The sequence below is a fragment of the Eublepharis macularius genome, chromosome 5 (genome assembly GCF_028583425.1).
Source record: "Eublepharis macularius isolate TG4126 chromosome 5, MPM_Emac_v1.0, whole genome shotgun sequence".
Taxonomy (NCBI): domain Eukaryota; kingdom Metazoa; phylum Chordata; class Lepidosauria; order Squamata; family Eublepharidae; genus Eublepharis; species Eublepharis macularius.
Genome location: NC_072794.1, coordinates 108,917,498 through 108,929,785, shown reverse-complemented (window position 1 = coordinate 108,929,785; position 12,288 = coordinate 108,917,498). Strand labels below are relative to the sequence as shown.

The 12,288-nt window shown below is 41.8% G+C and overlaps 1 protein-coding gene across 3 annotated transcripts in view; it reads right to left on the bottom strand.

Annotated features, from left to right (window-relative positions):
* ANKS1A (ankyrin repeat and sterile alpha motif domain containing 1A) overlaps positions 1–12,288 on the bottom strand; it is a 196,130-nt gene that overhangs the window by 91,230 nt on the left and 92,612 nt on the right. For 2 of the 3 annotated variants that reach the window (XM_054979581.1, XM_054979582.1), the window contains exons 15-16: positions 11,234–11,284; positions 9,831–9,897 (exon numbers count right to left, since the gene is read on the bottom strand). In XM_054979581.1, coding sequence (XP_054835556.1) covers positions 9,831–9,897; positions 11,234–11,284 — 118 coding nt within the window. The remainder of the gene's footprint in view (positions 1–9,830; positions 9,898–11,233; positions 11,285–12,288) is intronic. The other variant, XM_054979583.1, reaches the window with a different exon arrangement.

Below are 12,288 nucleotides of genomic sequence, written 5' to 3'. Positions count from 1 at the left end.
TTTATAATCTTGGAGATCTGCACAACACTTGATTGAGAGGGAAGTAAGGGTTTTTTTTTTTAAAAAAAAGCTAACACAAACAAGATGCACTCTCTTGGCTTGTCCTGAAGGGAAATTCTAACTAATTAGTGGTTAGAACAAAAACTGTATATGATTTTTATAATATAATACAAAAAAATGTACAAAAGACATTAAAATCCCGATTTTCTTTCCATAAAACATATTTTAAAAGACTTCAAATTACACCAATTTACGATCTGATTAGACATAACTTTAACTCAGCTCCAAGATGCTTTCCAAGAGAAGTGCCAAACTGCTGTTTTTGGACAGACTCCTCCCGGCAGGGGCAATGGTGTAGTGGCCCATCTTGACTGTCCACGGCATGGAGATGTTAGTCCACGATGCTGAAGTGAGATGGGGGAATCTTTCCTGGAACTTGGGCCTCTGGTGAGTGACACTGCAGGGTGCCTGGCCAATAAATCACATTTCCTAGTACTGAACAACAATAAAACATGGTATTTCACTGGAGTATATATTCAAACGTCCTGAACCTTTCCATTCCTACTTGCATCTGAAGAAGGGAGCTCTGACTCATGAAAACTTATACTCTGAAAATCCTGTTGGTTTCAAAAGTGCCACTGGACTCAAATTCTGCTGTTCCATGGCAGACTAACATGGTTACTTACCTAAAAGTACGGCCATTAAGCAATCTAATAAAGTTAAAGCATGCTATCTGCACATACAATTTGCATGGAATGGAAGCTGGGGCAGGGATGGAGAGATAACCATGCTATGGATGCAAGCTGATGTACCATGGAGTTATGCTCTATATGAATTTGCACAGTGGGGGCTTACATGCTGCAAGACTTGTGCAAAATCCAGATTTCTGACTACAGAGAAAGGATTGTAACCTGAGCATATGCATTGCAGAAAAAATTAAGAAGGAACACTATAGAGGTTTCACCCATTTTATCACAAACTGGTAATGGTTTTATACAATGAAGCATTACCCAAAGCCCTAAAAAGGTGATTTGCAGTTGCATCAAAACAGTTTTACGTTGGATTACTCCATGAAACACAAAGTGGTTTCTTAAAGAACTCTTCATAAATCAGTGCTGGAACAATTCACGTTTCTTATTTAATAATAATAACAACAGCAGCAACAGCGTGCTTATATACTGTCCTTCCAAACAGACCAGTGTCCCACTAGCAGCAGTGAATAAAGTCAATCTTATTTCCACAATTCAGCTGGGAAGCTGGGGCTGAGAGGAATGGCTTACCCAAGGCCACCTGCAGCTGTTCATGTCAGCAGTGGAAGTCAAATCAGCAGAGTGCTGACTCGGAGCCTAGCCAATTATCCACTATGCTACAGCATACCCAAGGATCTATATTAATGTTTAAAAACATGATTAGGCAAAATAAAGATGACCTTGTATTAGATACCGACTGATAAAATATATTCATACGTATAGAAATATGTATAATATATATATATTTGAGAGTCAGGGTGGTGTAATAGAATATCAAGCTAGGATCTGGGAGACCCAGGTTCGAATCCCCACTCTGCCACAGAAGCTTTCTGGGTGACCTTGGGACAGTCACATACTTAGCCTAACTGACTTCACAGGATTGTTGTGAGGAGAAAATGAAGAGCAGAATGATGATGTAAATTGCCTTGAGGTCACCAATGGGGAGAATAAATGAACATACCCAAATGTATGCATGTACAAAAAAAAGACTCTCTGTTCCTAACACACAGGTATTCATCCGGCAGCCAGAAGAAGAATATTTTTAGTGTTCCATCTGGAAACTGTCCATGGATAAAATTATTTCATGTCACAGTCCACTGCTGCTAATTTTAGTTACTGCTAGTCTGAGGGGGATCATTTAGGTGCGAGCATTAGTGTATTGTCATTGACCTCCCTTTGGAGAAAAGGACTAGCAGCAGGAGCGCAAGAAAAGGAACTGTTTCCTTCAGGAAGAGCAGGCTTCTTTATTTTGACACCTTACAAAAATGCATAAATACACACAATCTAATGAATATTGGTAGGATCCCTTCATACACAGACTGACTATTAAATAACAGTCATATTAGAAAAGAAGGCTTAAAATAGCTTCAGTGATAAATCTGTCCATAGCACAACACACAGAAGTGTGTGTTGTACTATGCTAAGCATCATTAAGGACATATTTTAAAATTTAACTTGTTCCTGAATCCAGACACAGCAGAGAAAATTTCACTGTTCCTGCAGAGGGTTCCAAGTTATTGTTCTGCCCCCTCTCTGGGTATGTGGAAAGTTCTCTGCTGAGTCCAGTGTCTGGGGTTATAATTTATTTATTCAGAAAATTTCTATGCCACTTCTCCAGGGAACCTACACAGCCTAGGCACAGCAGAAAAGGGTTGGTACTGTGTCCCTTCTCCAGGACTGGGATGAGTTCTTTGCTGAATCCAGCCTCTGGGATGCAGGCTGGGTGCAGCAAGGGTGGTTTCCTGCTCTGGCAAGAGCGCAGAGAATGCATTTTCCCCCTACCCAGGGACACAGAATGTTCTCTGCTGCACACATCTTGAGATGCAGGCTTGGTGCAGCCGAGGTTTCTGCTCTCTAGGAAAGAGCTCACAACACGAACACCCCAACTCTTCATTTGTAGAACAGCTGTGAGAGGCACCATCCTGATCCTTCCCTTCCCAGGGAAACTCACCTGTCTTCCTGCCTGGTGAGAAGTTTGCCAGGGAAGGATCAGAGCACTGATGCCAGCTGGGGTAGGTCTTCATGGCTGCATGTTGTGGAAAACAAGGTTGCACTTACCAGTAACTGTTCACTGAAGTCTCCTGTGCAAGCCACACATCGGGCTGCATATGTACAGGCATGCCAGTCAGTAGGTTTCTGTAGCTTTAAAACTGGAAAGTGGGTGCCTTTCCCTCCCAGAGTACTTGCACAGCTGTTTCCCACCAAACAGTCCATGCTCTGAGTTAAATGGCATCCCAAGCCTCAGTTTCTCCTGAGCCATTGCACTCTCCAAAGTATGTAGTGAAGTGCACACAGTAAGCTGGAGGAATGGTATGTGTGCCTGCACAAAAGACTTCAATGAAAAAAACGTTACAGGTAAGTGCAACCTTGTTTTCATTGTCAGTCTTCTGTATAGTCCCATATGGGAGTAGCAAGTCAATTACCCTAGGAGGCAGGGTAAAACTTCAGAGAAACAGCGATGGAAACCTGCTTAGTCCACAGCCGCATCCCTCCTGTTACTGACATCCAGAGCATAATGCCTTATGAAAGTGTCAGTGGATGACCAAACTGCAGCTTCGCAGATGTCTTGTATTGGAATTCCTCTAATGAAGGCTGCTGACAACACCTGGGTCCTGGCAGAGTGAGTATGTACCCTCCACAGACAAGGTATGTTGGCTCGTTCATAGCATAATCTAATGGTTTGAACTACCCATCTAGAAATGGTCTGGAACAAAGCTCTTATTCCCTTTTTAAGTCCTGCATAACAAACAAACAGCTGCACCTCAGATCTAAAGGGTGCCATGATGTTAGGAAAGTACTGTTCTGTGCATGCCTTGTATGTGTAAGCCCTCTTTCCGCCTCAGATGGGAAGAATGGGTGATGGGAAGAACAGCAGAAGTGCAATCTCTTGGGAAGTATGGAATCTAGACGCTACTTTAGGAAGAACTTGGAGGCCTGGTCTAAGTACCCACCTTTTCTAGAAGTATCTTAATGAAAGGTGTGTTCATTTTTAATGCAGCCAACTCACTGACATGTCTGGCTGAAGCAACAGTCATCAGAAATGCTACTTTCAAGGATAAGAATTTCAGGGAGCAGGTGGTTTGGCCTTCCATTTGGACAGTACCAACAACAGGGGCCACTGTGGCACAATGGGTGTCACTAATGGAAACATTATGGAGGTCCTTGAAGAACAATTTATAGGTGTAGTGTGACAAGAGCACTTTATCATCAACCAGGACATATGTGGATGTAGCCACCAAATGAACTCTAACTGAAGAAATGGATAAACCTCCCTGTTTGAAGATCAGCAGATACTCTAACACTCACTCCTCACTCTTGTCCTGTTGCCTTAGGATGGAGTATTTCCTGGCTTGTGAATGCACAGTGGGATTATGGGCCAAAAGGAACCCAATTTGAAGTTGTCTGATATTTTTATCTATTTATTTATGTCATTTATGGTCCGCCTTTCTCACTGAGACTCAAGGCGGATTACACAGTGTTAGAATAGTACAGTCAGTATCAAGGACAATTTCATAAACAATGCTATTTAACACAAGCTTACAAAGACGTAACATTAGCAAGAATCCAATATAGACTTGAAGAAATGCTGAAACAGAACATAAGCAATTCTAGAGCTGACATAGGAGCACATATTAAAAGCGACAGATAGTATGTAAGGCTATCTGATGAAGTCTATGGATGAAGTTTATGGTCCCTAACTCATTAATGGAAAATCTGAGATCCCCTCCCTTCGATACAAAAGCCTTTTTGAATAATTCAGTTTTGCTTCATTTGCAGAAAGCTAGGAGAGCAGGGGCTCTCCTGACTTCTCAAGCAGGCCGTTCCACAGGATAAGGGCCACCAAAGAGAAAGCACGTGTATGGGCTGCTGTTGATTTTGCCCATGTCCAAGTTGGCAACTGCAGGAGACCCTGTTCAGATGAGTGAAGTTGCCGCAGAGGAAGATAGGGAGGGAGGCGGTCCTGTAGGTATGCTGGACCAAGGCCATGAAGAGCTTTGTATGTGATAACCAATACTTTGAACTGAGCATGGTAACTAATAGGTAGCCAATGGAATGATTGCAGAATGGGGATGATGTTCATGCTCCTGCTCACTCCTGATAACAGTCGCGCTGCAGCATTTTGCACAAATTGGAGTCTTCTAGTTAACTTATATGGGAGACCTATGTATAGTGCATTAAAATAGTCCATTCCTGATGTTATGATAGCATGGATCTAGGTGGCCAGGTCAGCCATGTCAAGGTAAGAAACCATCTTCCAGGCTAGAGTGAGGTTGCAGAAAGCATTTTTTGCCGCTGCCTTAACTTGTTTTTCTAGTAGTAGCACTGGATCCAGTATAACCCAAAGGCTCTTAACCAAGTCTGCAAGGGTCAAACAAACTCAATTGAAAGTGGGGAGTACATGCTAGGACTGTCATAGCCATGGACACAGCCGTTAAGCCAAGCAACATATGGATCTTCAAAGCCGACTGGAATCTTTGGCTGGACAAGGAAGACACTAATGCTTTTATCTTGTGTGCCCTCTCCAGTGGAAGGAAGGCTTTGCAAGGCCTCTAGTGACTATGTTGGTATAAGCCAGTCATCCAGATATGGATAAATTGATCACCCGTGTCTTGAAGTAGGTGATCACAACTGCCACACTCTTGGGGGTACAAACCAAATGAGCCTGCTGATGTGGGGAGGGCGGAATATAAATTGAATAAAATAAATAAATAAATAGGTAAATCTGTTCCCCAAACGGAAACCTCAAGAATTTTCTGTCAGACTGATGGATAAATACATGAAAATACATGCTCCATAAATCTAGAACCACAAACCCAGACCCAGGGGGCAGGAGCTGTATGATCATAAGAAGCATGGCTATTCTGAACTTCAGTACTTGTGATTTTATTCAGATCTCTAAGGTTTAGAATGGTCCTAGACCTCCTTATCCACCAAGAAGGATCTGGAATAGAACCTGTATCTAGATTCGGTTTCAGAGATGTGTTGGACAGCCCCTTTTTCGATGAGTGCTAGGAACTCACTGGTCAACACTGGTTAGGTGTTACTCATAGCTTTACGAGGGAGACTGATACACAGCATTTGATCAAACTCGATTTTATAACCATTTTGAACTATTTCCAAAACCCAGGCATCTACAATGATAGATTTCCAGCCTGGAGTAAAATGGGAGAGTCTGTCTCTGAACAATACCAGCTGTGTCTCCTCTAGTCAGAAGCGTTGTGACTCTGAGGTGGTCCAAGGTACCCTGCCTCATCTTATGGGAAGTCTTCTTTATCTGATTTTGTGCTGGGGGCACCTGGAATGAGCAATGGAGAGGATACTGCTGGTTCTTATGGAAGAACTAGTACTTAAACCATCATTCTCTATAGTGTTGTTGCCTACCATAGGTTCTGGAGCTTGTTTGCTATAAGATAGAATTCTGTAAGACCTGGCTGTTTAACAGTCTTTCATCTTTTGTGACATATTTTCATCTGTCTTCTGGGAAAACAGGGTTTGACCCTCAAATGGCATATCTTTTACCCTGTTTCTATCAGCGGCACAGTGGAAGGAAGCCAGGCATGTCTTCTGAGAACTATGGAAGGTGTGAAGGCCCTTGTAGACGAGTCTGCCGTATCCCATCCTGTTGTTCGGAGAGGTGGATTACCTCCTCCTGGATGACACTGACCAAGGCCTTCTGAACATCAGCGAAGTATTTGTTATATGTAGCCATTTTATTCAATATCTGGTAGGCTCCCATTATGGCAATGTAGTGCCAAAGAGGTGTAGATTTTCCTACTGACTACATCTTGCTTGCACTCCTGGTCAGCTGGTATAGACCCTTGTTGGTGTCTGGAGCACCTTTCCTCAGTAAACAGTGGTAAGGGGTGTGTGTGCATGTTAATAAGGAGGAACAGTTACGTTCCTTTATTTTGTAGAGTCCCTCAGCTTTCTTTATTTTTGAGAGTCCCTCAGCTTTCTTAGATGTGGCTGGTATCACTGCTGGTTTTTCACAAAAGTTGGTCATCAGTTTCACAAATAACTCAATCATGGGAAACACATTATTAGAAGGATTCCCAAAGTGTAAGCGCTGAAGGATTTTGTCCTTCAGCTTGGGTTCAGTCAAGAAAACATCTATGTCAAGGCACTAAGAGTCAAGCTAAGTGCTAAGACTCCTGACACAGGTTGGACACTTGTCAGCTTCCCTCAAGTTAGCCATCTGCAGCTTCTGCTCTATGTATAACTGGAAGGCATCCATTGGTGAAACCTGCTTGCTGTCCCCTATGGTTTTACCAGGGAAAGGATCCGAAGGTACACTCAAGCTCCAATCCAGACTGCACAGCTCCATATCTGACTCTGAGAGGTGCAAAGCCATTGAAGATTACAGAGGAATACTGTACGGTAAGCATCAATGAGCCCTTGGCTGTATTGGATACGACACAGATCCTACAGAATCCAGGCTGTACATTTCATCCCAATTGGTTCTCCTTGCAAGAGGCATGCAGCGAGAGTACCAAGCAGAGTGTCTATGGGAACAGCACTACTGATGGGGCACTCACCTGTGGTTCCAAAGAGTCGGATCCAAATGGAAGTGAAACAGTTTGCTTTCCTTCTCCAAATAATACAGTGACAGCGACTGGAAGCAAGCTGATGGAGTGTAAGGGACCTTGATGATCTCCATATCATCTGTTCCCAGTTTGAGCTGGTGGTCTTCTAATAGGAGGCAGCCTTCTGTTTGGAACAGTGCTTCAGCGTTGTCTTCATTCTTTTCTTGAGTGGCTCCAAGGCATCGTAACTGTGTCTACTAGCTTCTGGGAACCTCAATCTTTCAGGATTCAAATCCAAATGCAATCCACCCATGTCAGGGTTGATAATGAGGCCCTTGAAGTTTTTCTGAACAACAAAATTCTAGCAAGAACATGCTAGAAAATAAAACTAATTTCCAGGTTAGCAACGTCAATATATTATGTAAAGTTTGAAGCAGGATTAGTATCTTACTACATAAATACTAGGATTGTATAACTGAAAAGGCTTGACACAGCTGATGGCTATGGGCTTCAGCAAAATGGGCCCCAATGATCCAGCAAAACCAGAATAGTCTCTCAGATTAAAATTTAATAGAACTAAACTTACAAAACATCAGTTAATCATGAGTTGCACACACAAATAACATAAGCACCTAGGATAAGGCATTTGACTCCTTATCCACTGCTCAGGATCACTGGATCAAAGCAGCTTGAAAGAAAAAGAAAGGAAAGGATAGGATACTCCCTGTAGTAAATATGTCTCCCTTTAGAACCATGTTCATATGCCTATGAAGGAAAAAAACCAGCTAAAAGGCCATACTGCACACAGTAATGTAAAACGCTAATCAAAGTGAAAGCCCACTAGCAGGATAAAAATATTACCGGAACAACATTTTGTATTGCTCATTTGTAAGAACATCACAGAAACTTCCATTAGTATTAACTATGCACTCATGCTATAAAAGGTTTCTTACCTGGATTCTCCAGTTGAGAAAGTATGTCCATAAAACCTGACTATTAGGTAGTTCTGGTCAAAAACCTGTAGCCTCAAGATGAATGAGGACCAGCCAGGCACCACTGCCAGTAGATGGTGATATACACAAATACCTTTGAGTTTAAAGTTAGCCCTATTGTAGCTTTGCGAGGGAGTATCATAGGCTATGTTCAAATCCCTCCTCCTTGCAGTTTTCCTTATGCTTTTTACTAAAAACCTGAACTGTAGCTTATTGCCCATGTAGTGAAGCTATAAAGAATTTTATATTGACTACTCCATTCATTTATAAGTCACTGCTATGCTTCTCAAAAAGTGAGTGATATCAGATGAGATATCTACATCTATTTCCACATAGTTTTGTGTACTTGGCCCCAAACAGCACTCTTATTGCTTGGACGATCTGGCATTTTAAAAAGGCAGTTTAAAAGGGAAAAAAAATCTTTTTGTGAATGTGAATCGGTATTTGCCCTTTCAGCTTCAAGGGAACAACGCTTAAAGATTTGGTGATTATGGGATCATCAATTTTACAGTGTAAAGTGAATATATAATACTGGGTATACCGCACCCTACAGCACCCTGACCAGAGTGACTTCTTGTTCACGGGAGGAAGACAACATGCAAACAAATATGCAAGGCAAGATTCCCATCTTAAGTCAACCCTGAAAAGTATCCTTACTGAGCCCTGTTTCATTTCTCTTTATGTCTTCTTGCTTTGTATAGCCTTACAGTAACTCAGGGATTTTTTTCAGCTGGAATGCAGTGGAACGGAGTTCCGGAACCTCTTGAAAATGGTCACATGGCTGGTGGCCCAGCCTCCTGATTGCACGGAGGGCAATCTAAACTCCCCTCTGTCTGGAGATCAGGGGGTGGGCCCACCAGCCATGTGACCATTTTTGCCAAAGGTGATTTCGACTTTTAAAAACTCCCCCTTGTTCCAGTTGACCCAAAGTGACGTCATTGGCCCTGGGAGCATGCGTGCACTTTGCACATGCACATGTGGTACCAGAGCCACCACCTCCCGCCAAGAGTTGCCCCCTGTGCTGGCAACCCACTGAGTTCCACCACCTCTTTTCCCAGAAAAAAAGCCCTGCAGCAGCTTGCGGGGAGGGCGGGCTAAATACCAAATAAAGTAAAGTAAAGTAATTCTTGTTGTGTTTAGCACTTAGCTCCTTTAGAGTACTAAGTAAGTGCTAATTAGAACAAGGCAAAAACAAGGTAGTAAAAACAGCATACAATGTATGATGTGTGCAGAACTGTTAGCTGCTTACACCACAGAGCACAACTCAAATAGTACAGAAGAGAGGGCCCATTTTAGGTACATACCCATGAACTTAGGAACAGCAAAACAGCTAGTTGCTGTCCTTTACCCAAGTCTCTGGACTTGGACAGCTCTGAATGGTAGAGGAGCTTCAAACTGTGGCTTCAAAAAGTCAGGAGTCCAATACCGACTCCTATTTTATCTGGTCTTATGTGGACCAGGCAGCCACCACTGGCAGTGGATAGTGATATACACAAACACCAATGAGTCTGAAAAGGCTGTCCATTAAAGTAGAACACACACCCATCAGTAGTTCAGTTTGGTACCTGAAATCCTCTGCTGCTCCTGAGAAAAATCGATGCCTTCACCAATGGAGCTCATGATTTTCTCAATCTGAAACACAAAAAATGTTAGTGTGATAGCATTCATAAAACTAAGACTATGACAGAAGGCTTCTACCCATAAAACTACAGAAAGGTATACATTAAAGGAGATGCTGCCTTTGTATCATGAAATGGAAAGAATGAATTCATAGTCACTATCACAGAAAGGTTTTATGGAAACCCTTTCCTAGCTTACTAACTAGGAAGAAACTGGTAATATTTCCCCCCACGCTGGAGACAAATTTAAAACATTCAGGTTTGTTTATGTGAATGGGAGAATCTTGCATGGGGCCCTTCCATACTTTCGATTTCATCATAAAATATGTAAAATCTTTTCTTCAGTAAACAGTGTGCTTCTAAAACTAAGAGAAGAACTTTAATGACAAATCCTGGTACTAAGCTGCTTTTATGGAAAGCCTGAAAAAGCAAAGGCATTGACATGAGGGTATAAGACAAATGCAAAAGCAGAAGCATTTGAATAGTGTTTCAACAGTCAGAGAAAGGATCACTCAATCTAAACCTAGTTACACAGTCATCTAGAAGGTCCTAATCATTTACAATTCAGATAAATGCAACAATAGCAGGGGACTCCTTTATATCAGGTATAGTCTTAAATTTTAAAGGTCTTAAAGCCTATCAAAAAGTATATCAATGAAATTTCTTAAATGCCAAGGTTTTTAAAAAAGACTTCTACCTACAGAAACAGAAACTCAGCTGCTTCTGGTGCAACACTGTAAAGAAGCCAAGAAGAAGCATGCTCATGAAGATACTAGAAATTAGAGCATAGTGTAGAGGAACAAGGCTGTGCAGCTGCCATCATTTGGCTGGTACAATGGAGAAACTGTGGACGCAGGAAATATGCATGTTCTTGAAAAAATATCAAGTTAATGAAGAAATGCTCAATACTTAGCATAATGCTATGAGCTACACAATCTAGGAAAAGCTACTGCTAACTGGGTATCACAGCCATTACTCTGTTTTAAACAGATTCTCAAAGCCACCACAGACCTTTCAGTTTTTAAATTATGGTCTTGCTCAAGCTATATCTGAAGAATATGCAATAGTTGCATTTCCTCAGACTGGGATTTAAAGAAGTGGTGGTATTATGTTTCTGATCCAGAATCAGATGGCCAAGTAAAAGATCACCTGTAAGTAAAAGTTAGCATTTTTGTCTGAACCATTTAAATTAAAATATTTATTACACGGACAAAGTCAAGGTTTTCCCATAACCAACACACACACACACACAAAGCAAACACTAAGAAAGCAGAATACAACTGCACAACTAAGCAACCCCAGCGATCAAACTGCTTCCCAGCAGAGGCAAAGCTTTGCAGGATTCTTACATTGGAGAAAGACTGAACTTCGGAGACACCAGGCACTTTGGGCTGAAACTGCTGGGAAAGAGCAAAACATGTTTTCCATGGGAAATTCAATCCATCATGTTAAACACAATTCGTCAGGGAGAATGACTGCACCTGAAGGTATCTTCCAGTGTTCGATCCACAACAAGCCAAAAATGAGGAAAATCTTGCCATCAGTGAGAGCTTTTGGTTTCCAGGCTGATACTGAACAGCATTTTCATAAAATAAAGTTCTCTGAATAGCCTTGTGAAACTAATACGCTTGGATTCAAAGTTCCACAGCACCAGACAAATACCTATTTCTCTGGGGTCAACTTGACAACAATTCCCTTTGCCTAAATTATCATTGTGCTCATGGCATCCATAATTTCCAAGGGCGTCTCAAAGCTGCCCTTCAAATAACAAACAGCCTTTGTAATCTGAAAGACCATAGAAATTATAGATGATGAGAAGCCTAAATACCTATAAGACTTTGATATCCAAAAGTGTTCTTATGGCAGAATTTCCCCCAGAAAATGTTCGTGTCAAAATAAACAGCTCATTTTGGTAACACTGATTTGTTCTACTGGTCAACATTCCCAGACACAAATCCAATTACATTCATCCAACATAAAAACTCTGTAGCATTTAAGCCAAACAGAATTCATCCACTTTGAACAGAAATGCTCCTCCTTCAGTTGAAATGTGGACACTTGCCAAAAGGTTTCTTCAGTATGTACTAACTAAAGCAGCTTGACACACCCTAAACTGGAATTCAAACACAACTGCCATGTCTGATAATATCTTTTGCTTTGTCATTCCCACTTCATGCGTAAAACTCGTCCACAAATGGCCCCAGGGATGCTGCAAGGCAACCCACCTTGTTCCCCCACCTTGTCTATGTTATTTTGATTCAAAAGGAAATTCCCTTGCAGCACTTCTCCCAAACAGGAACCCACCCAATCCCTCCCATGAATTTAAAATGCAATGCCAGATTGGCATATGAACTACTTAAAGGAAGGTGCTCCCTGATGTGTGCATGTTGTTTTTATTTATATT